This window comes from Pristis pectinata, chromosome 6 (assembly GCF_009764475.1).
Source record: "Pristis pectinata isolate sPriPec2 chromosome 6, sPriPec2.1.pri, whole genome shotgun sequence".
Classification (NCBI taxonomy): domain Eukaryota; kingdom Metazoa; phylum Chordata; class Chondrichthyes; order Rhinopristiformes; family Pristidae; genus Pristis; species Pristis pectinata.
In genome coordinates, this window is record NC_067410.1 from 103230895 (window position 1) to 103257225 (window position 26331).

Here is a 26331-nt window from a genome sequence, read left to right on the forward strand (position 1 = left end):
AGGATTCTTGTGCTGATTACTCAGAGCTTCAAACTGCAATTAAAATAGGAAGAACATACTTCCTGGAGAGAATGAGTAGACTAGATCATATTTATGACAGCTTCTGGGGGACAGATAGAAACTGTCATCATGGGTTAGCAGTGTTGTAGACGCAGTGGTGAGATCTCCCCAGTTACTATTTCTAGGAAGGCCATAAACATCTTTGATAACAGCTTTATGACAGCAAATCTCCCAAACCTTGCCATTATGTTTACAAGGCCACTGTTTCCATTTATAAAAGGTAAACACTAGATACACATTGATAAGGTTAACATGCTCACAGTTATCAAAAAATCCAGGAGTGGAAGAATTAAAGAGGAGTTTGGATGTAACTGTTTCACATCATGGATGGTAAATATTTGGACGAGACTTCATATGAAAGCAGGAGAGGCTGATAATATCAGCAAACTCACGTACCTGCATGATGTTTCGGATGGATACAACCAATATAGTGAAGGTGGCTATCTTCTAGAACCAGGTCAGGCACATGATCTACATTGTCTAATCCAACACATTCATTTTATTCAACAAAAGGAATCTGAGCAAATCTTTGCTCCTGCCAGATCATTTCATCAGAACTTACGTCACTTGTTCACGTAAACTAAAAAAATCACGATGCGACCACAAAGAAGGCACGCCAGCAGCTCTACTTCATTAGGAGTTTGAGGAGATTCAGTATGTCACCAAACACTCTTACAGATTTCTATCAATGTACGGTGGAGAGCATTCTGACTGGTTGCATTACAGCCTGGTATAGACCCTCCAATGCACAGGATCACAAGAGACTGCAGAGGGTTATAGACTCAGCCAGCTCTCCCCACCATCGAGGACATCTTCAAGAGGCAGTGCCTCAAGAAGGCGGCATCCATCATTAAGGACCCTCACCATCTGGGACATGCCCTCTTCTTATTACTACCATCAGGGAGGAGGTACAGGAGCCTGAAGACCCACACTCAACTATTCAGGAACAGCTTCTTCCCCTCTGCCATCAGGTTTCTGAATGGTCCATGAACCCATGAACATTACCTCCTTATTCCTTTACTTTTTTGTTTTTGTAATTTATAGTACTTTTATGTCTTTGCACTGTACTGCTGCCGCAAAACAACAAATTTCACGTCATATAAATCAGTGATAATAAATTGGTATTGGTATTGGTATTGGTTTATTATTGTCACTTGTTCTGATTCTGAAAATGAGAAAAATGATCCATGTTTGGACATAAGCAAATACATGAATGTACAAGCAAAGCTCATCACTAATCTATTTTTGAGTTTGTGGCTCTATTGTGAAGAAGGTTTGGGAACGTAAGAATGGGGGTGGCATTTCAATGCACTAAACTGGTTCTGTCATTCTATAAATCACCTTCTTAATCTCAGTGTCCTAAAATATTCTGTGCAACCTTTACTTCTCAAATAAGTCTCACGCTTTTTAAACCTCTCAGATAAATATCAATTGCTTTGTGTGCTAGGAGATACCACATTCTGCAAGCTCCAATGATCCACTAATCTCCATTAATGCTGCTGGATACACTGCTTTCTGCCAGCAGTTTGCTTTAAGCTCCAATAAACCACTGTCTCTTTGTTCGCAAATTCAGATGGTTGGGCATGTGCGTTCTGTTTGCTGTGTTCCCCTTACATTTAGCAGGGTCCTGATCCCCACACTGAACTACCAGGACCCAGCTTTCTACACTCACTTTAACCTCACCCAAATTTCCCACACTCCCTTTAAACTCACCAGGACTCTGTTTCCCATGGTCTATTTAAACTCACCAGGGCTCTACCTCCCACGCACTCTTTAACCTCACTGGAAAGTTTATTGTAGAACTGCGTAAATTCTAAAATATGTGTGAATTAAAGGTGCGTTGGGTATTAATTGGAGTAAAATCCAATAGTTGGGAAAATCTGCTCTTCCAGCACTGCCAAAGTCTCAGGGGTGCTGGATTATTGGAGTGAGGCTGTATACAGAAAATGCATTTTATTTGTTGACCTGGAATTTTAAGATTAAGCAGTCAACTCTTGACTTCCATTTACCTGTGGGGGATTTCAAAGGGAAATCTTCAGACTACAAAACACTGGCCATAATTCATTGACCATTTCTTCCACCCAGTTCAAACACTACAGAAACCATGGGGTTGCTTAACCTGCCTTTATTTCCACTGGCTTTATGGACATTTTTGTTCTACTTCCTTCATAATAGTACAAAGCGACAATATTTTGCAACACCTTAACAAAACACTGATCAGGTCTCACCCAATTCTGAGTGTCAAAGTTTAGGAAGGAAGTCATGGTGTCAATGGGGTGTGGGATAGTCGATTTACTGGGATAGTCCCAGAGGCAAGAGACTTCAGGTCTATGGTGAGAGTGGAGAAACTGGGACTCTTCTACTTTCGAGCGGAAGGACTAAAAGGAGAGTCAATGGAGTTTTGGAAAATGGTTACCATAGAGTAATTAGAGAGAATTTGGTAGGTGGAGAAATATCCAACCCAGATTTAAGGTGATTTGCAAGAGAAGCAGAAAAGACATGAGACTTTGTTTTTGGTGAGTTGTTGTCCCTGAAGGATATACAACAATAATTGAGAAATTACTGGAGAAGATTCTTAGGAACCAGATTTATTTGCATTTGGAAAAGCATGGATTTATTAGGGACAGTCAGCATGACTTTGTGCGGGGGAGGTTCCGTGTCACAAATTTCGTGGAGTTTTTTGAGGTGATGAAGATGATTGATGAGGTAGGCTGTGGACATTGTCTACATGGACCTTAGTAAAGGTCCCTCGTGGTAGGCTGGTCCAAAATTCACATGAGATCCATGGTAAGTTGGATACAAAACTGACTTGGTCATAGAAGATAGTGGTGGAGGGATGTTTCTCTGACTGAAGGTCTGTGATTAGTGGAGTTCTGCAAGGATCAATGCTGGGGTCCCAGCTGTTTGTCATATATTATACAGTATATTAAGGTTTGGATGAAAATGTAGGTGGCCTGATTAGTAACTTTGCAAATAACACAAAAAATGGTGGTGTTGTGCACAGTGAGGAAGGTTGTCAAAGGATACAGCAGTATTTAGATCAGTTAGAAATATGGGCAGAGAGATGGCAGATGGAGTTTAATCCAGACAAGCATAAGGGGATGCATTTTGTGAATTCAAATGTCAGGGGAAACTTTACAATAAAGAGTAGTCCCCTTAAACGCAGTGATGTACAAAGGGTTCTTGGGGTACAAGTCCATAGCTCGCTGAAGGTGGCAACATAATTGGATTGGACAGTAAAGAAGGCATATGGCATGCTTTCCTTCATTGGTTGGGGTGTTGAGTATAAAAGTCGGGAAGTCATGTTGCAGCTGTATAGAACCTTGGTCAGGCCACATTTGGAGTATTGTGTGCAGTTCTGGTTACCACATTACAAAAAGAGTGTGGAGGCTTTGGAGAGGGTGCAGAAGAGGTTCACCAGGATGTTGCCTGGATTGGAGGGTATTAGCTATACGGAGAGGCTGGACAAACTTGGATTGTTTTCCCTGAAGTGTTGGAGGCTGAGGAGTAATATTTCAAATTATGAGAGGCATAAGAAGGGTAGACAGTCAGAGTCTTTTCCCCAGGGTGGAAATGTCAAATACTAGAGGGCATAGGTTTAAGGTGAGGGGGGGTAAGTTTAAAGGAGATGTGAGAGGCAACTTTTTTAGACAGAGAGTGGTAGTGCATTTAGACAAACACATGGACAAGCAGGGAATACAAGGATACAGACCATGTGCTGGCAGATAGGATTAGTTTAGATTGGCAACATGATTAGCACAGACATGGTGGGCTGAAGGGCCTGTTCCTATGGTCTACAGTTCTAAGTTTTGTATTCTATGTTAATAGCATTCAAGTGTGTATTGTTAACTACTTGAGGGGTAAAATATTTGCTTGAGAAAGAGCAGGGGGAGTGGGGGCAAGAAAATAAGAAATAAAAGTAGGTGCAGAATTTTTAGCCTTTTACACCTGTTCCACCATTCAATGAGATCTTGGTTGATCAATTATCTTAATGTCACTTACCCGGTACAGAAAATGTCCTTAGGGTATGATCGCCTTTGTCACACTAATGGCCAAACGATCCATTTTGCTTAAATGGAAGGATCCAATACCCCCTACTACTTTTCAATGGTTCTCTCAAACTTTATCATGTTTAAACTTGGAAAAAATTAGGAGTGGTACTGTTGATCCTTCGCTTAAATTTGAGGAAGTCTGGAGTCCACTTATTCAGTATTTCCATATGATATAAGCTGATCTTTTGCAGATCCCTTTCAATAACCCTTGAATACAGTGGAGCGGAGTTGATGACATAATAATTTTCTTTTTCTTTTTAATTGAAGGAATATCAGTCCAGTTTTTTTTGAAGTTTTTGGGGTTTTTTTGGTTTATTATCTATATTTTTTTGGATTTGGGGGTTTTTTCTTTCATGTAATTAAATTTCTTTTCTTTTCAATCTTTCCTTTTGTATTTGTTCACTTAATAAGAGAGTGGGAGGTCTAGATTACATTTTTTTAATCCTTGTGATTATATATATTAACTGTTATGATTGTTATCCTGATCTTTTTGCACCATGTGTATAATTACTAATGTTATATATATTATTTTGTACTAATTTGACAATCAATAAAAAGATTGAAGAAGAAAATGTCCTTAGGGACCAATTACATTTCACCACCAAAGAGCCGGCACAGTCTCAGGGAGCTGACTGGCCTCCTTTTGTAAAACAAAATACAATTTCTTTATTAGTCACATGTACATCGAAACACACAGCGAAATGCATCTTTTGCGTAGAGTGTTCTGGGGGCAGCCCGCAAGCGTCACCACGCTTCCTGCGCCAACATAGCATGCCCACAACTTCCTAACCTGTACGTCTTTGGAATGTGGGAGGAAACCAGAACACCCAGAGGAAACCCACGCAGAGACGGGGAGAACGTACAAACTCCTTACAGACGGTGGCCGGATTTGAACCCAGGTCACTGGTGCTGTAAAGCGTTACGCTAACCACTACAATGCTGTATCATTCTATGATTCTATGTGTCCACTTCTTTGGAATCCCCTACTAGAAAGAAAACTGATGTACACTTCATTAATGTGAAAGATCAGTCAGCTCATCGATTAACCTCTTAACCTGGGTCAAAATTAGCAGGAAAATTGACCCAGGTTTACTTTCAGTGGCGACACATGAGGCTGCAGATGCTGAAATCTGGAGCAACACACAAAATGCTGGAGGAACTCAGCAGGTCAGGCAGCATCCATGGAGGGAAATGGACAGTCGACGTTTCGGGTTGGGAACCTTCATCTCTACAGTTATACTAGCCTGAAAACGCCCGATCTCAGAAGCTAAGCAGGCTCAGGCCCAGCTAGTACTTGGATGGGAGACTGCCTGGGAGTACCCGGTGCAGTAGGCTTTGAGTCCAGATGAAGGGTCTCAACCTGTCCATTTCCCTCCATAGTTGTTGCCTGGCCTGCTGAGTTCCACCAGCACTTTTTGTGTTACCTCCTGTATTTCCCTCTTTATCCCAGCAACACTCCACCTCCAGTCTGTTGCATAGGGTGGAGCAACCAAAACTGAACACTTCCATTTAAGTAATTTCTGACTACATTCATGTTAGAAACAAGAGCACTGACCAGGTTTACAACTGATTTCCTCTATCTGCTGCTCAGCCAATTAGGAGAAGACTGGTGCCTCCTAATCTGCCATTTAGCCAATAGGAATAGACAAGTGCTTCCTATTCTTACTTCTTTACTTGCTTATAATTAGGTGGGTGCAATTTTAGCATTTGCTTTCCTTTGAATTTGTCCCAATTATCCCAGAAAAAAGACACAGCATAAGAATGCAAACTTGAAATCTGTTCAAGTCTGTATAACCTTTTTCTATGTGGGGGACATCCAGCCAGCCCTTCCATGTCACACTTCCCTTGAACAAAGCAGCATTCTACAATTGATACTTGGTGAATTTATCCTTCCATATCAAACTGATTGAAACCCTTTCATACTTACAGAAGATTTTTCCTTCACTTCACAAGTCAGGAACACTTGTGGACTAACCATTATGACCTTGTTGGGTATCTTTCAGCCATCTGACTCTCACTCTGGGAATATACAGCCTCCCTCCCAGAAATGTAAAACGCTGTGAATAAATAGAACCAAAGTGGATGCTCCAAGTAAATGTCTGACTCAAAATCTAAGCATCTCTGGGCTTTGACATTCCTTGAAGACAATAGTGCACAAGAACTGCTTCAGAACATTAGTGCATTGATGCATGCATCTCCTCCACAAATGGAAAGTCATAGGTAATCCGCCTTGGAACTATGGTCAGGCAACCCAGCTCCTACAACAAAAAAACTGAAAAACTACACAAACTCTTGAAGCCCTTTTATGGTTTACAGAACAAATTTGAAAATCACTGAACATATTGTCAAACACAAGAGGACTTATTGGACGCAATCTCTCCGATCTCATTTCCAGCCCTATTGGAGAAAAGTGTGGCCTCTTTCTGTGTGTTTAACTCAGTTCCCCTGTTCATACAATGCATTTCCACCATACATCACAACTTTCCCTCCTCCTGGTATCCAACTATCTGACCTGTTGGATAAACATGTTAGGTGAAACCAGAGATCCATTAATAACCTGCTCTGTGGGAGGCAAAAGAAAAAGTAACGTAGATGTTGTCCTTAAGTTTGTAAATTATTAAATCATGCAAACTCAACAGTGGCAATTCTCTGCAGTCACTTTTGTGTTTATAGCCAATGGATTATTGCAGTACTCGGGGAAGTGCGGTTTAGTTTACGTGCTGTGGTCTCTATTTCTCATATTTATTTCCATATAACAAAGGCTATTCGGCCCATTGAGTCCATGTCAGTTCTCAGACCATTCCCATCAGTGGCATTCCCCACTTATTTCCCTGTAACCTGTTCTCTCTCACATGCCTATTTTTCTGCCAGCCATCTACACTAGGTGTAATTTACATTGACCAATTAACCTACCAACCAGCACAACTCAATATGTGGGAGGAAGCTGGAACAACCAGGGGAATCCCATGAAGTCACAGAAAGAACAGGCCAACTCCACACAGACAGTACCTGAGGTCAGGATCAAACCCAGTTCACTGGAGCTGTGCAACTGTCTGAGAAGAGCTACCTCTGTGGGATCCTTGAGAGCTTTGACATCGGCAAAGTCTCGGTTGATTCTGATGTATTGGGGTCAGATTGATGGAGATAATTGGTATTGGTATTGGTATTGGTTTAGTATTGTCACGTACCGAGGTACAGTGAAAAACTTGTCTTGCATACCATTGGCACAGATCAATTCATTACACAGTGCATTGAGATAGTACAGGGTAAAAGCAACAACAGAATACAGAGTAAAGTGTCACAACTACAGGGAAGTGTATTGCAGGTAGACAATAAGGTTCGAGGTCAAACAAGTCCATCTCATCGTATAAGGGAACCATTCAATTGTCTTATCACCATGGAATAGAAGCTGTTCTTGAGCTTGGTGTGTGCCCTCAGGCTCCTGTATCTTCTGCCTGATGGGAGAGTAAAGAAGAGAGAATGACCCAGGTGGGTGGGGTCTTTGATTATGCTGGCTGTTTCACCAAGGCAGTGAGAGGTAAAGACAGAGTCCATGGAAGGGAGGCTGGTTTCTGTGATATGCTGGGCTGTGTCCACAACTCTCTGCAGTTTCTGTGGTCCTGGGCAGAGCAGTTGCCATCCAGATCCATCGTGATGCATCCAGATGGGATGCTTTCTATGGTGCATCGATAAAAATTGGTGAGTGTCAAAGGGGACATGCCAAATTTCTTTAGCCTCCTGAGAAAGTAGAGACCGTGGACCAGATGATGGTCAGTCTAGAAGTCATCGGTATCTGCCGCAGTCCCTTACTGGGATGATGATAATATAAAAGGGTGAGTGTTTAGACTAGGGGCGATGTCACGGCATTTTGTGGTTGTTCCTCTGATGAAACAGGGTGTTGATTACAACAAGAAATCATCCAAGCATTTGGTAAGGGGAAGGATCTCACTGGAGCTTTTCCTGCCCATGGCTCTGGCCCCACATTTGATAGAAGTTTATAAAATTATGAGAAGCACAGATAGGGTAGACAGAACCTTTTTTCCAGGGTAGAAATGTCAAGTATTAGAGGACACGCATTTAAGGTGAAAGGGGGCAAGTTTAAAGGAGAGGTGCAGGACAAGTTGTTTTTACACAGAGAGTGTTGGGTGCCTGGAACAGGCTGCCAGGGGTGGTGGTGGAAGCAGATACAGTTGTGGTGTTTAAGAGGCTGTTAGACAGACACATGAATATGCAGGGAGTGGAGGGATATGGATCACGTGCAGACAGAAGAGATTCAGTTTAATTTGGCATCATGTTTGGCATAGACATCATGGGCCAAAGGGCCTGTTCCTGTGCTGTACTATGTTCTACCCGTCCTCTTTGCTGAAACCCAATTCTGCATGTCGGACTCATTCCTTGCAACTGAACCATAGGAGGAACTCAGAGAGATAAGTCATATCACCTGCCTACTTCACGAAAATATTCCATCTATTCAAATCTGGAGATCAAGCCAAAGGAGAAGCGATCAACTGGCACTGAATGGACACTGCTTTCTTATTCTGCCTGTTACCCCGGGAGTGTTAATCATGGAATCATAGAACAGTACAGCACAATACAGGCCCTTCGGCCCACAATGTTGTGCCGACCTTTAAACCTCGCCTAAGACTATCTAACCCCTTCCTCCCACATATCCCTCTATTTTAAATTCCTCCATATGCTTATCTAACAACCTCTTGAATTTGACCAAAGTACCTGCCTCCACCACGGCCCCACTCACTCTCTGGGTAAAAGACCTTTCGCTGATATCTCCCTTGAACTTCCCACCCATTACTTTAAAGCATGTCCTCTTGTATTGAGCATTGGTGCCCTGGGAAAGAGGTGCTGGCTGTCCACTGTATCTATTCCTCTTAATATTTTGTTCACCTCTATCATGTCTCCCTCTCATCCTCCTTCTCTCCAAAGGGTAAAGCCCTAGCTCCCTTAGTCTCTCCTCATAATCCATACTCTCTAAACCAGACAGCGTCCTGGTAAGTCTCCTCTGCACCCTTTCCAACCCTTCCACATCCTTCCTATAATGAGGCGACCAGAAACTGGACACAGTACTCTAAGTGTGGTCTAACCAGAGTTTGTAGAGCTGCATCATTACCTCGCGGCTCTGAAACTCGATTCCACAACTAATGAAAGCTAACGTCCCATAAGCTTTCTTAACTATCCTATCCACCTGTGAGGCAACTTTCAGGGATCTGTGGATATGGACCCCCAGATCCCTCTGCTCCTCCACACTACGCAGAATCCTCCTTAATTCCTCCTTTTCATATGACTCTTGGTTCCCTTGCATTTCTGGGAAGTAATTTGCTCCCCTCTTCCATTAAGACAGAATCAAAGTATTTGTTTAATTGTTCTGCCATTTCTTTTGTTCCACATTACAAATTCTCCCATTTCTGATTGTAAGAGACCTACATTTGTCTGTTCAATACCTTTTTTCTTTACATACTTGCAGAAATTTTTACAGTCTACATTTATGTTCCTGCAAGTTTACTCTCATACTCTGTTTCTCCTCTCTTAATTAGTTAACTTCATAAAAGCATTGATTCATCGCTCTGAAAGGTGGAATCCAAACCTTTCAAACTCAGTTCCTCCGCCCACAACAGAATATGAGCAACCCTTGCCAAGCTCACGCATTGAGATGGGGAGGGGAGGAAGATGACACTGAAAGAATGAATAATGATTTTGTTTTCAGAAAATGACTAATTCCATAAAATGACTGGACTGGGTGGAGGTATGAACTGAGCCCCAAATGGTTTTGCTTTGCTGGTTTATATACTTTACACAGAGGGCCATATGAACTCCGAGTGTACTGGTGGTCACTGGTAAATCATTAACTGAAGCAGATAGTTACCATGGCAAATGAGGACTTTTTGGTTCCCCCCCAAAACACCCTGCACTCCTTTCCACGTAATCAGGGCAATGTCTGACCTAACGTAATGCCATCAATATCTTATCTGGTAGTGCCCTATATAAACGCCACCAAGCAACAGCAACCACATCATTTTTATCAACGCTTCACCAAGCAGGAATTAACGCATCTTTCCTCAGCTTTGTCTGTATCCCGGTTGGAGCATAGGCAAGGGCAGAACTGACGCCAGTGCAGAAACCGAACTCTTCGCAGCGCACAGCATGTGTTACGGGAAATGCGCAAGATGCCTTGGTATCACACTAGTTCCTCTGGCTCTTCTGTGCATTATTGCAAACACGCTGCTTTTTTTCCCGAATGGAGAAACAGGGTATAACACCCCAGAGAAACTGGCGGACAGTGTCTGGTGTTTCAGTGGGATCTTGGGCTCAGGATTGTTGGTAAGCCAAATTTGGAAAACTAGTACTTCTTGCAGAGCAGATGTGAGACTGACTATTTTAAAGGCTTGATGCGATAATTCAACATCGTTCAAACTAAACTTCAAATATGTCCAGTAAGTAATAACTGAGAAATGAAACAACAATTTGCTTTGAAATTAATCCCGGCAATATTGTGCATAAGAGCAGTAATAATGGCATTTGACTTGCTCAGTGTTGGCAGTGGCTGCAATAATGTAGTGGTTAAGTTATTAAATTCAGAGTCATAGTTCTGAACAATGAACCTTTATTTGAGTGTGAATGCCACTGTGTTAGTTGGCAACTTAAAGTAACTAAACAAATGCGTTTTTTTTTAAAGGTAAATGCAAAACTACTGGATTGTTGTAAATAATGTGTCTTATGAGGAGAGGTTGAGTGAGCTAGGGCTTTTCTCTTTGGAGAGAAGGAGGATGAGAGGTGACTTGATAGAGGTGTACAAGATGATAAGAGGCATAGATCGAGTGGACAGTCAGAAACTTTTTCCCAGCATGACAATGGCTAACACGAGGGGACATAATTTTAAGGTGATTGGAGGAAGATCTAAGGGGGATGTTAGGGGTAAGTTTTTACACAGAGTGGTGGGTGCGTGGAACGCACTGCCGGCAAAGGTTGTGGGGGCAGATACATTAGGGACATTTAAGAGACTCTTAGATAGACACATGAATGATAGAGAAATAGGGGGCTATGTGGGAGGAAAGGGTTAGATAGATATTAGAGCTTGATAAAATGTCGACACAACATTGTGGGCCGAAGGGCCTGTACTGTGCTGTAATGCTCTATGTTCTGAACACATTTGTTTCCATTAATGTCCTTCAGAGAGGAAATTCTATCATCCTTACCTAGGCTGGTCTGTATGTGACTCCAGACCCACCAATATAGTCGAGTCTTAGCTGCCTCCTCGGTATAGTCGCATTTAGAGTCATAGAGTTGTACAGCATGGAAACAAGCCCCTTGATCCAGCTCGTCCATGCCAACCAAAATGTCTATCCGAGCTAGTCCCATTTGCCTGTGCTTGGCCCATATCTCTCTAAACCTTTTCTATACAAGTACACGTCTAAATGTCTTGTAAATGTTGTAATTGTACCCGCCTCCACCACTTCCTCTGGCAGCTCATTCCACCTACCCACCACCCTCTGTGTAAAAAACTTTCCCATCAAATCACTGTTAAACTTTCGCCCTCTCACCTTAAATCTATGTCCTCTAGTTTTAGACTCCCCTACCCTGGGAGAAAAGATGGACCATCCACCTTATCTATGCCCCTCATGATTTTATAAACCTCTGTAAGATCACCCCTCAGCCTTCTACGCTCCAGAGAAAAAGGTCCCAGCCTATCCAGTCTCTCCTTATAACTCAAGCCGTCCAGTCCTGGCAACATCCTTGTGAATCTTTTCTGCACCTTTCCAGCTTAGAGTCATAGAATCATAGAGCACTAAAGCACTGCAACAGGCTCTTCAGCCCATCTAGTCCATACTATCCTGTTCTTCTGCCTGGTCCCATCTACCTGCACCCAGACTATATCCCTCCAAACCCATCCTATCCATGTACCTATACAAACTTCTCTTAAATATTACAATTGAACCCACATCCACCACTTCCACTGGCAGCTCGTTCCACACTCGCACCACGCTCTGAGTGAAGAAGTTCCCCCTCAGATTCCCCTGAAATATTTCACCTTTCACCCTAAACCTATGACCACTAGCTTAATGACATCCTTCCTACAGCTGGGCGACCAGAACTGCACACAGTACTCCAGGTGTGGTCTCATCAACCATTTGTACAGTAGAAACATGACTTCCCAACTCCTGTACTCAATGCCCTGACCGATGAAGGCTAACGTGCCAAACACCTTCTTCAGCACCTGTCCAGGGATGGACCATAAATGCTAGCATTGTCAGTGACATCCACATCCTGTGAATAAATATTTAAAAAAAACAACAGTATTCTCTAAAATGTGGCCTTAGAACTCTCAGAAGAACCTTTGGAACTTTGTTTACCTCACACACTTCTCTACATGTTGCTTTAACAGATGATTTAACCTGGATTAGTGTTAAGGGAAATTTATAGAATTAATGCCAGTGCAATTCAATTATTTGACCTTTCAAAATATTTCTGATGGCACCATCTCAACTTCAACTTTTATTGCCCTGACTCCAGTAGTCGGGCACCTGCAGGGCTGAGACATTTTGTTGGCCTGTCTAATATTTGTCTTTTGAAACTTTTGCAGATGGTGTTCCCAGTTCTGGTGTTCATGGGAATGGAAAATAACGACTGCTGTGGGTGTTGCGGAAATGAAAACTGCGGTAAAAGATTTGCGGTGAGAATTGCAGGAAACACTGGCAATTTTTAAGGCAAAAGCCTCCTCCCCTCTCCTCCCTTCACCCCCACCCCCACCTCTCCACCATCCCCCCACCCCCCCACCTGACAACTGTTGAACTTGCTATCAAACTCTGAATATTTGATGCTGTTAATACGAGGACACTGGCAAGTACAAAATACGAAGGTGGAACTGATGGTGCAGAGGAAATTTATTATTATATTTAGATTTCGCAAGATATAGAAAGTGGCAATTCAGCCCTTCAAGTCTATACTGGTTGTCCATGCATTACCATTTGACCCCCTTATTCCCCTGTACTTGCTCTCTCTTACATCAATTCCACTCTGATTGTCCAACAACAAACCTATGCTACGGGCAATTTACAGTGACCAATGAAGCCAACAACCTACTGTTTTATAAGATTTAAGAGCTATCTTTGTTAGTCACATGTACATCGCAACACACAGTGAAATACATGCTTTTGCGTAGAGTGTTCTGGGGGCAGCCCGCAAGTGTCGCCACGCTTTCGGCGCCAACATAGCATGCCCACAACTTCCTAACCTGTACATTTTTGGAAAGTGGGAAGAAACCAGAGCACCCAGAGGAAACCCATGCAGACACAGGGAGAACGTACAAACTCCTTACAGACAGTGGCCGGAATTGAACCTGGGTCGCTGGCGTTGTAATAGTGTTACGCTAACCGCTGCACTACCATGTGGCTGAGATTTGGGAGTAAATAAATCATTTTTCTCAAGGCAAGCTGGATGTCATCTGATGAAATGTAATTCAGTTGAACTAATTTCATCTTAAACCTTTGAAACATAGGTTCTATTATTTTTGCACAGACTGCATTTCAGAAATTCAGTCATGTGGCCCTCCCCAGTGAACTTCTGTATAAACTAAATCATATTAGCAGGCAAGTTTAGCAAAACAGCTTAAAAAGACTTGTTCTAACAGGAGAGAGCATTTGGTAAATTGGTAAATTGGTTTATTATTGTCATGTGTACCACAGTACAGTGAAAAACTTTGTTTTGCATGCCATCTATACAGATAATTTCATCAGATCAGTGCATTGAGGTAGTACAAGGGAAAACAATAACAGAATGCAAAATAAAGTGTTACAGTTACAGAGAAAGTGCACTGCAGGCAGACAATAACGTGCAAGGCCATAAAGAGGTAGATTGTGAGGTCAAGAGCCCATCTTATCATACCGGGGACCATTCAATAGTCTTATAACAGCGGAGTAGAAGCTGTCCTTGAGGCTGGTGGTACGTGCTTTCAGGCTTTTGTATCTACAGCCTGAGGGGAGGAGGGAAGAAGAGAGAATGTCCAGGGTGGGTGGGATCTTTGATTATGTTGGCTGCTTTACCGAGGCAGCGAGAATTTTTGAATGGCTGGAAGTCAATGCAAATTCATTCAACCTTTATATTTATTAACATCACTGTTTAATCAATTCTGTGTTCCGTCTTTATCTAGAATTTCTCCTCTGTGATCTTTGCCGGGGTAGGAGCAGCAGGAGCTGCCTATTGCTTCATTGTTTCCGCAGTGGGACTCAACCATGGTCCAAAATGTATGACAAAGGACAACAGCAATTATAGTTACCCCTTTACTGATGGGTAAGAGATATCACCGCTTGGTGACCCGCTTGGGGAAATAGGAACTTCTCCCAAGCATATTATTTCATCCAGTTCTGTATGATGATGCAGGACCATAAAGGATTCAAGACAGTAATGTGAATCTTAGAGACAAAACCCAAATGCAGCTAAGGGGACTTAACAACCACTATTTATATGAACTTGCATTTTGATCGTGCTTTATTACAACTATTCTGGGATTAAGTGCATGTGACCATTTTAAACTGCTGGCCTTAACATCACTTTGTACACACAGAAAGTCATTGAGAGATCCAGCATGGAAACAGGCCTTTCAGCCCATCGAGTCCTTGCCAGCCATCAAGCACCCATTTTTGCACTAATCCTACCCTGATTTATTTGGTTCACTTCACATTTCTGTCAACTCAACCAACCCCCCTCCCCCCACTCGCCAAGATCCTACCACACATTAGGTCATTTACAGCGGCCAATTAACCTACCATCCTGTATATTTTTGGGATGTAGAAGGAAACCAGAGCACCCGGAGGCAACACACGTGGTCACAGGGAGAGTATGCAAACTCCATACAGTCAGCACCAGAGGTCAGGATCGAACTCAGGTCTCTGGAGCTGTGAGGCGGCAGCTCCACTCGCTGTGCCACTGTGCATCTTCCTCTTCTTAGGATCAAGGGTGACAGCTCCAACTCCCGTTGTGTGGGTTCCATGATAGCTAATGAGGTGACTGAGGGAACCACAGACTCTTCCACAGATGGGGCAGGAACTGGCCGACGAGACAGATGGGTGGGTAGTTTGCAGGGTGGTCCACTCCTTCCACCTCTTACCCAGGGCTTCATCTTCTGAATTAACCCTAACCCCTCCCGTGGGATGAAAAAATAGTATTGTGCTGAGCAATTCATTGGAGGTGCAACACGCGATAATTTTGTCAGTAAAGAACTTGTGGAGTGCTTTCTGACACATTGGGTTTTAGAACACAGAACAGTACAGCACAGAACAGGCCCTTCGGCCCACAATGTTGTGCTGACATAGCTATTCCCTCCTACCTACAGAATGCCCATATCCCTCTATTTTCTTCTCATTCATGTGTCCATCCAAGTCCCCAATGAATTCGCCTCCATCACACTATCAGGCAACGCATTCCAAGCATCCACCACTCTCTCAGTAAAAAACATACCCGTCACGTCTGTTCTGAACCTACCCCCTCTCACCTTAAATGCATGCCCTCCGGTATTGGATCGCTCAATAATGGGAAAAAGATATTGCTTGTCCACCCTATCTATGCCCCTCATAATTTTATACACTTCCAACAGATCACCCCTCAGCCTCCACCGCTCCAGCGAAAAGAGCCCAGGTTTGTCCAGTCTCTCCTGATAGCACATGCCCTCTAATCCAGGCAACATCCTAGTAAACCTCCCCTGCACCCTCTCTAAAGCCTCGACATCCTTCCAAAAGTGAGGTGACCAGAATTGTATGCAATACTCTAAATGCACCTAACCAGAGTTCTATAGAGTGGACCATTCCTTGTTATTTTGGCAACATCTGGAGCAGTGGGTTATCCAGAATTGAGCTAGAATCTAACTTGCCTCCCCTTACTCCTCTGAACCACTTATACAGTAAACGGCAGCACCCCTTAGAGCACTGATGTACAGAGGGATCTTGGAGCCAAGTCCATAGCTCACTGAAAGTGGCAACACAATTAGAAAGGGTGAAAGTGTATGGCACACCTGCCTTCATTGGTTGGGGTGTTGAGTATAAAAGTCGTGAAGTCATGTTGCAACTGTATAAAACCTTGGTCAGGCCACATTTGGAGTATTGTGTGCAGTTCTGGTCACCGCATTACAGGAAGGGTGTGGAGGCTTTGGAGAGGGTGCAGAAGAGATTCACCAGGATGCTGCCTGGATTGGAGAGGTTGTAAAAGCTTGGATTGTTTTCTATGGAGCATCAGAGGCTGAGGGCGACCTGATAGAAGTACATAAAATTATGAGGGGCATAGATGGGGTATATAGTCAGAGTCCTTTACCCAGGACAGAAATGTCAAATGTGAGATGGCATAGGTTTAACGTAAGAGGGGGAATGTTTAAAAGGGATTTACACAGCAAGACTTTTTATACAGAAAGTGGTAGGTGCCTGGAATGCACTGCCAGGGGAAATGGTGGAAGCACAATTGATAGCAACGTTTAAGAGGCATTTAGATAGCCACATGAACATGCAGGAAATGGAGGGATATAGACTATGTGCAGACAGATGTGCAGTTTAAATTGGCATCATGAATAGCACAGACCTTGTGAGCCAAAGGGTTTGTTCCTGTACTGTATTGTTCTATGTTGTATGATCCTGACATGCTCCAATGTACTTTTCCTTTCTCCAAAGCCTTATGGCAATGATCTGGGACTCACTGTCTTTTAGGTTGGTGGAAGCAGAGTCAATTAGGCCTTCTAAAATGGAATTGGATAGGCATTTGTGGGAATATAATTTACAGGGCCGTGAGGAAAGTATGAGGGAAGGAGATTGGCGAGATTGCCTTCTAGGAGCTGCCATATAACTGAAGGGCCAAATGGCCTCCTTTGGTGTTGGAACAATTCAACAGTTCTCATAAAGTCATTGAATCATAGAGAGATACAGCACAGAAACAGGCCCTTCAGCCCACTGAGTCTATACTGACATCAACCACCCATTTACACTAATCCTATATTCAGCTAATTTTTATTCTCCCCACATTCTCATCAACCCTTCTCAGATTCACACTAGGGACAATTTATCACGGCCATTTAATCCACCAACCCACACGTCTTTGGGATCTGGGAGAAAACTGGTGGAGAAAACGCACATGGTCACAGGGAGAATGTGCAAACTCCAGGCAGACAGCACTCGAGGTCAGGACTGAACCTGCGTCTCTGGTGCTGCAAGAAGCATCTCTAGTTCTGCGTCTCTTCCAAGGCCAAGACCATTCAACCATCTGTAAATCTGATGGTCATCCATATCTCTGCTACCCACATCTACCCCACATAAGGCAGAAAAAAAACAGTTGGTCTGGTGGGGTTTGAACTCACATCCCTGGACCTATTGTCCTGGCCTCTGTCTACTAGTCCAGCAACACAGCTACTACATCACCGCGTCCGCATTGACGCCTAGTACTACATTGCACCAAACCTCCCACTGCTGTTCCCATACAGCCCTGGCCCCTGCTTGGGGGTTAAAATGATCCCCTTAACCGATGTGCACTATCCTAAAAAAGCGGAAGATTTGTAAATGAATCAGGATACAAACCCTGACAGACCAGCAATGAAACCTGTCCATATAAACCCAAACGTACCTACTACACTTGAATCCAGGTATAATTAATTACAAAGAGTAAAACTGAATAAACATCAGTGTTAGCTCTTTACTTAGGTCTGATAAGCCCCGCAGTAAAGATAATTGACTTCTTCCCATCTGCTGTAAACAATTAAACATGACATCTGGGAATAATTACTCAGGTACAATCTGCAAGAGATAGCCAGGATCATCATAAACCAAGTCTACGTCCTTTCTACATAATTAATATTTTCACTCAAAATGCTTCCACATTGAGCCATTTTATTCTGACCCAGAACTTCACTTGAATTGGCTTGAGTCCTCTCTCGTGGACCAGTTAAATCTGCCTCTCACGTTATATTTTGTGCTCCTAGGTCTATAAAGCACTCTCACAGAGGGTGGTGAATCTCTGGAGTTTTCTGGCCTGGAGGGTTGTGAGGGCTAGATCCTTGGAGGTAGATATATTTTTCAAATATGGAGGAGCTGAGGCTATAGGAAACTGGCACAGAAGAGGAGTTAGTTAATGCCTCTGGCAGAGCAGCCATGACCATTTTGAGTGGCCAGGCAAGCTTGAGGGGCCAAATGGCTTCCTCCTGCTCCTCTTCTGTTCTTGTTTAGGTACCATATCATATCTTTGGGAGGGTGGTGGATTGTGCCAAATTTCCACCAGAGCTTTCTCCCGACCACTGGCTTTCACTTCTCCAGAAGGTCTAAGGGAATCCCTAGGAATTGAGGCAATTCCAGGACTTCCCTCAATCTCCAAGCTGCAAGTGCAATTATGAAGAAATCAGCAAATTCAATCTCATTAACAACAAATGTAGAAAATAAGATAACTGCTGCTAAGAAATGGTAACATATAAAGGAACAATGAGCGGGAAAGGTTCATAAAGCTATTAAAGAGGAATCATACATGATTCTTTCCTTCATTTCTATATTTCCATTTATAGCATAGAATGAATGCTAAAACTTTGTAAATCACTCAGCTGGAGTATGGCGTCCACTCCTGGACCCCTTACATTTTAGGAAAGCTGCCTAGATCTTGGAGAGGTTCCAGAGGGAACATTGTTCTCATTTATTGACATAAGGAATAGGCGTCGCTAGCAAGGCCACCATCTATTGCCTTTGAGAATTAAGTGGTAAGCCATTTATTTTGAACCACTACAGTCCTTCTGGTGAAAGAACTCCCAAAAGGAGAAAGTTCCAGGATTTAGAACCAGCGAGGATGAAGGTGATATCTTCCAAGTCAGGATGATCATAGATTCATACAGCATGGAAACAGGCTCCTTGGCCCAAGTCGTCCATGCAATCAAGGCGCCAATCTATGCTAATCCCATTTTCCTGCATTTGGCACATATCCTTCTATTCCTTTCCTATCCATGTACCTGTCCAAATGTGTTTTAAACACTGTGATTACACCTGCCTCTACTATCTCTTCTGGCAATCTGTTCCATGTCCCCACTACCTTCTATGTACAAACATGTTCTTCAGATCCCCTTTAAATATTTCTCCTCTCGCCTTAAACCTACTGCCTTTGGTTTTAGGCTCTCCTACACTTAGAAAAAGACTGTGAATAACACCCCTAACCCTCAATCTCCTGCGTTCCAGTGAGAAGAACCCCAGCCTATCCAACTTCTCCTTGTTACTAAAGCCCTCCATTCCAGGCAACATCCTGGTGAATCTCTTCTGCACTCTTTCCAAAACTACCATGTCCTTTCTATAATGTGGTGACCAGAACTGTGCACAATATTCCAAGTGTAGCCTAACCAAAGTCTTGTACAATTGCAACATGATGTCCCAGTTCTTATACCCTGCCTATGAAGGCAAGCAAGCTAAACGCCTTCTTCACTACCCTATCCACCTCTGTCACCATTTTCAGAGAGCTATGAACCTGTACTCCAAGGTCTCTCTGTACATCAACACTTCTAACATCCCTGCTATTTACTGTATATGTCCTGCCAGTATTAGACAGCTCAAAATGTATTACCTCACATCTGCAGAATTTCTTGTGTCTCCATTTTGCTGCTCCACTGTGAAGTTTCTTCGAGGTATGCCTACCCTGAAGATTTCCTCCTCTCTTCCGATGGGAGTTCTGTGAGATCCTCTCTCGCTGCTCCCCTTCTGTGACCTCTGCTGCTCTCCAGCTCTTCGACCACCTGCCTGTGTGTTCTCCTCCTCCCCCAACCTTCTTATTCTGGCTTCTGCCCTCTTCCTTTCTAGTCCTGATGAAGGGTCTTGGCCTGAAATGTTGACTGTTTATTTCCCTCCATGGATGCTGCCTGACCTGCTGAGTTCCTCCAGCGCTACTTGTGTATTACTTCACACCAAGGTCTGGATTAAATTCTGTCTGCCACCGTTCTGCCCAACTTTCCAGCTGATTTATGTCCCGCTGTGTCTTGAAACAACCTTCTTCACTACCTATGACTCCACCAATTTTCATGCCGTCTGTAAATTTACTGATCTTATCCCCTATATTCTCATCAAAGTCATTTATAGAGAACAAATAACAGTACCGATCCCTGCGGTACACCACTGGTTATAGACTTCCAGTCATACAAACAACGCTGCACCACTACCTCCTCTATCACAAAGCCACTTTTGGATCCAGTTTGCCAAGCAGCTTGGATCCCATGTGCTTTCAAGCTGCGGGATCCTTGTTGAAAGCCTTGCTAAAGTCCATGTATACCACATCTACCACCTCACCGTCATCAATTTTCTTAATAACCTATTCAATCAGGTTTGCGAGGCAGGATTTCCCATGCACAAAACCATGCTGACTTCCCCTAATAAGTCCTTGCCTTTCCAGGTAATCATAAATCCCATCCCAAAGGATTTTTTCCAATAGGTTCCCTACTACTGACATAAGGCTCACCAACCTTGATTTTCCTGGTTTATCCCTACCATCCTTGCTGAATATGGGAACAACATTAGCTACTCTTCCGGTACCTCACCCATGGCTAAAGACATTGCAAAAATCTCCGTCAGAGCCCCAGCAATCTCCTCCTTTGCTTCCCATGACACCCTCGGATAGATTTCATCAGGCCTTGGGGATTTTTCCACTTCAATGTCCGTCAATATCTTTAACACTTCCTCTTTCCTGATACACACGTTCCAAACTATCAGAGTACACCTCGCTTAACTCTCTGTCGTGTGACCCTCCCGAGACTGATAACCGGCGCTGAGGGTAACCTGCAGTTATGCGAGATGACAGGGACATTCTCTATTGAGCAGAGGATGATAAGGGGGAAAGAGTGAAGAAGTACAAAGAGTTTTGACCGAGGTGATAGGGGATATCACCAGAAGATTCAGTGTTAAGATTGTAGACAAATTACTACTATGGGTATTGGATATATTAAGTACAAGCAAAATGAAAATATGCTATTGGAATAGCCATAGGAAAGATGTCACTAAACTGGAAAGGGTGCAAAAAAGATTTGCAAGGGTGTTACCAGAACTGGAGGGTTTGAGTTACAAGGAGAGGTTGGGTGGACTAGGACTTTTTTCCCTGGAACGTGCGATGCAGAGGGGTGACCTTATAGAGAGTTATAAAATCCTGAGGAGCATAGATAAGGTGAATAGCCACGATCTTTTCCCCAGCATAGGGGAGTCCAAAACTAGAGGGCATAGGCTTAGATTGAGAGGGACCTGAGGGGCAACTTTTTCCACGCAGGGGGTAGTGGGTGTATGGAACAAGCTGCCAGAGGAAGTGGTAGAGACAGGTTCAATTACTGGTATTGGTTTATTGGTATTGGTTTATAATTGTCACTTGTACCGAGGTACAATGAAAAACTTGCCTTGCATACCGTTCGTACAGATCAATTCATTACACAGTGCACTGAGGTAGTACAGGGTAAAAACAATAACAGAATACAAAGTAGAGTGCCACAGCTACAGGGAAGTGCATTGCAGGTAGACAATAAGGTGCAAGGTCATAACAAGGCAGATTGTGAGGTCAAACAAGTCCATCTCATCGTATAAGGGAACCGTTCAATAGTCTTATCACAGTGGGATAGAAGCTGTTCTTGAGCCTGGTGGTATGTGCCCTCAGACTCATTAGGACATGTAAAAGATATTTGGACAGGTACATGGATAGGAAAGGTTTAGAGGGATATGGGCCAAACACAGGCAAATGGACAAGCTCAGTTAGGAAACTTAGTTGGTATGAATGATTTGGGCTAAAAGGGCATGTTTCCATGCTGTATAACTATAACTCTATGTGTCTATGCTGGAAATAGGAAGCCTCTGCGGCGAGAGAAAAACAGTGTTAATGTTTCAGCTCAGAAACATTAACCATTTCCCTCTTGCGGGGTGCTCCTGTGTCTTCCTGCATCTTCTGTTTCAGCACAGCTTTAAGATTCTAGCTGAAGAAACCAGGAATGGGGTGGCAGTAGTGACCCAGGATGGCCAAAAATGCCGAGGGCTCGGGAAGGAATGTTTGCTGATGCAGGCAGTGGTGATGATGTGATCCTGGCTTACTGGTAGGTTGGTGGGAGCAGGATCAGTGGGGAATTGGATAGGCACTGAGGGAAAATAACCTACAGTGCTAGGCAGAAAGAACGGGGAAGGGGACTGACTGGGTTACTCTACAGAGAGCTGGCGTGGACCCGATGCCACAATCTGCTTCCAGTGTGAGTCTGTGGCAGATTGGGAGTTGTCACGACCAGGATAGGAAGTGAAAGGAGATTCAAGTACATAATTTGTAAAAAGGGATTGCAGGCAACCTCTGCATTACAGGGAAGGGGACTGAGTTCCTGGAAAATGGTCCATATCACGACTTTCTGTAACGCGAAGCCCCATTATCTGCACGTGCATCAAGAAACACGAATTGAAAAAAAAATTCTATTTATTTACTTACTTTTTTTTCACGTAAATTCTGTGGGTGCAAATTTTATTCCATACCTCAAATCTTTGGGTGGTAACTTGTGATTTCTGTAAGGGTAAATTTCTGTGACCTGATAGGTCAAAACACGGGGGGGGGGGGTCGGCTGTCTCTGTTGGTGGGGGAGAAAATGTCACAGGACTGTTGGAAAAGTGAAATATTGCTGGACTAATGGGATAGTGAGATCTGATGGACCAAATGGCGTCCATTCATGCTATGAAATGTTGGTTGACTGTTTCGTAGGGTTTATGTTCTTCTCCTTGTCTTACCAGTAATTACCTGAGAAATCACACGATGTGGGATGAATGCATCAAGCCTCCCAAGATCGTCCCCTGGCACGTCACGTTGTTCTCGCTCCTGCTGGTGATGAGTGGGGCTCAGCTGGTGCTCTGTGCCTTTCAAGTAGTCAATGGGCTGATTGGCTTTCTCTGTGGCGAGTGCAGCTGCTGTTCTTGCTGCGAGTCAGGTGACTCAATTCATTACTGTTAAAGATTATGGCAACTGTTTTATTCCGACCCAATTAAGATTCTTTTATGTTGGCGGTAAAATAAGATTAATGTAGCTCCAGCAAATATCTCAGAGTGTTATGCTATTGAATACTGGAGAAACAAAGGACTGCAGATGCTGGAATCTAGATGAATTGGAATCTAGATTATCTAGAAGAGGTTGAGTCTAGATGATTTCCTAGCCTCTTTTATTCTACCATTTTCTTCTTCTCTCTCCTTACCTTTGACCCATCCCCTGATGGATCTGGTCCCCTTACCTGCCTTCACCAAATGGGAGTTGAACAGGAGACCAATAGGTTGAATTCTGATTAGTAATAGATGTGTTAACATTCATTGATACGTTTCCATGTTCACTGCAGGTCCTCCCCAGTTTATGAACACCTGACGTATATACAGTGCATACATGAACGAGTGTCTGGGGGACTGGAGAGATGTATTTGTCGGCTGCTGCAGGGCTGCAGGCATCTTTTGCCGGCTCGTGGCCACATTTCCGACTTGCGGACTGTCCGGATTACGGACAGTTCACAGGAACGGAACCCTGCTGTAACCTGGGAAGGACCTGTATTGCAAAAGAGAGTTTGACTTAGTGAATGGTTGAAGATCTTGCAATTCAGCTCACTGCAGCCTTCTGGACTTAACAGCGAGTTCAACAATTTTAAATCATCATTTAAGGAGTCAAAAGCAAAATACTGCAAACAATGCACATATTACTGTAAATAATTTGCACTACTTTCTGGTTCAACTTTCCTTTGCACTTTAACTACAAGGCCTAAATTCCTGCACCAGTAATCCAGAGGCCTGGTCTAACAATCCAGAGGTGTGAGTTCAAATCCCACCTTGGCAGCTGTGGAATTCAATGCAGTTAGTAATCTGGAATTTGAAAAAAAGTTATTAGTAATGATGACTACAATGGCCACTACAAGATTCTTGGGAAAACCCACCTGATTCACTAATGCTCTTTAGGGAATACAATGTACCAGACTGGCCTATGTATGACTCCAGGCTCACCAGCGTGGATGACTCTAAAATGACCTAGAAGGGTAATAAGTGCTGGCCTTGCCAGTGATACCTGGATCCTAAGATAAGATAAGATAAGATCTCTTTATTAGTCACATGTACATCGAAACACACAGTGAAATACATCTTTCATGTAGAGTGTTCTGGGGGCAGCCCGCAAGTGTCGCCACGCTTCCGGCGCCAATATAGCATTCCCACAACTTCCTAACCTGTACGCCTTTGGAATGTGGGAGGAAACCAGAGCACCCGGAGGAAACCCACGCAGACACGGGGAGAACGTACAAACTCCTGACAGACGGCGGCTGGAATTGAACCCGGGTCGCTGGCGCTGTAAAGCGTTAAGCTAACCGCTACACTACCGAGCCTACATGGATAAAGAAACTTGTCCCCTTCCCACCAGCTTGTCCTTTCTTTCCACTTATTTCATCATCTCTACGCTCTGAGCTACCACAGGACTTTCCTTTATCCTCTTTCTCCCTTTTCCCCTTTCTCTGAATCTTCTTGCTGGCTGAAATGCTGCTGCCAGTTTTGTGCCAATGTCCATTATAATTTTCTTTACTAAAGCTCTGTGTTATGCCTTCGTATCAACACCTGAGACAGCCACTTGGTGAAGAAGGAGCTCAGCTTATGGCCTCAGAGTCCTGATCTACAAAGATGTTCCCACTCCTCGCGCTCCCTTCTCCCAATACCCTTCACGATTTTAAAACCTAGAACACAAAGATAAGATCTTTATTAGTCACATGTATATCGAAACACACAGTGAAATGCATCTTTGTGTAGAGTGTTCTGGAGGCAGCCCACAGGTGTCGCCACATTTCCAGCACCAACATAGCGTGCCCACAACTTCCTAATCCGTACGTCTTTGGAATGTGGGAGGAAACTGGAGCACCCGGAGGAAACCCACGTAAAAGCAATTGCACATTTTACAGATAACGACAAACCATTTGCTAATATAAACTTTTGTCTTTTCTCTTGCTCTCTCTCTTTAGCCTAGAAGCTGAAAGGTGAAATGGATGGGTCGAAGTCCACATGAACCGCCCAACAACCAAGCCTCTGTAGCTGCAGGAGAGTATGCCAAATGGACTTGAAGTACTTCCGAAAAAAACACCCTTAGGTTTTGTTTTGTTCCCTGAGGCCACATGGCAGAAACCACTGAAGCTAAGTCACAATCCTTGGGCAGTAATTTTTAACTTTGACACTAGACTGTTTTAGGTTATATTTTAATGTAGATGAATCGCATCAAAATGCAGTAGGACCTCTTTTGTTCATATCGCAGTTAGTAATTTCTAGCTCAGAGAAAATGTCATTTTCACTTGAGAAAACCCTGCTTTAAGAAACATGTAGCTGTAAAAACATGTAAAATTTATTTCCTCCCCTCTGGGATCAGCTCTTCAGCTGAATGTTTGGGGTATTCCATCTGCTCTGATTACGTTATAAAAATTTCATTTCCATTGGTTCCAAAAACCAGAACCTCAGGCAATTTCTGTGACTTGTGACAAACCTGCAAATACAAACCTGCCAGAGTGCTATTGGAAAGTTCGTTGTCACTGTGGGAGATAAATCCATTTATTTGTGGTCCGCTATCATGGCTTACAATTCTACTTGAATATCTGGGCATCAAAGTTAGCAGAGAAAATACTTCATTCAGGAAAATCTCCAACCACTTCCAATGCTTCTCTTGAGCCTTAACCCACCTGACTTCATCTCACCAGTTAGGGAAGAAATCTCAAGTTTACATTCTGAACCACAAGCAGGTCAGTCTCCAGAGAGCCTGTATCACTGTGTTATGCTTAATCCAGTTGATTCAAGACTCCGGTCCATTCCCCAGCCTCTTGTTTGGAAGATCTACGTCTTATGAAAAATGGGAGTTTGCTGTAATAAATAAATGTGCACAAATCATGTTTTGTATATTTATTGTGAATTATTAAATACTTGCTGGAGTCTTTGCTTCTCTCTGGCATAATTGTTCACTTCCTTTCACTTAGAGTCCCATAATATCTTCTCAGTAGCCATTAGCCATTGCCTTTGGACACAGAATTTAAGGACTTTGCATTCGTCCTTAAGAGCAAGTCACACAAGAGGTTGCTTGCATATGGCATGGTTAACCTGGAAAAATTGCTAAGGAGCAAAATCAGAAGAGAATTCAACACCTAACTATATAAGATGAAAGTAAGAATTAGAATCAGAATCACGTTTATTATCACTGACTCAGACATCGTGAAATTTGCTGTTTT

At 43.3% G+C, this 26331-nt stretch overlaps 1 protein-coding gene across 1 annotated transcript; it reads left to right on the forward strand.

Annotated features, from left to right (window-relative positions):
- The first annotated feature begins 10075 nt into the window (after positions 1-10075).
- Positions 10076-25996, forward strand: tm4sf4 (transmembrane 4 L six family member 4). The gene is made up of 5 exons (XM_052018207.1): positions 10076-10445; positions 12706-12795; positions 14272-14411; positions 22847-23040; positions 25087-25996. The coding sequence occupies exons 1-5, from the start codon at positions 10269-10271 to the stop codon at positions 25089-25091; spliced, it is 606 nt and encodes a 201-aa protein (XP_051874167.1). The 5' UTR covers positions 10076-10268; the 3' UTR covers positions 25092-25996.
- The last annotated feature ends 335 nt before the right edge of the window (positions 25997-26331 follow it).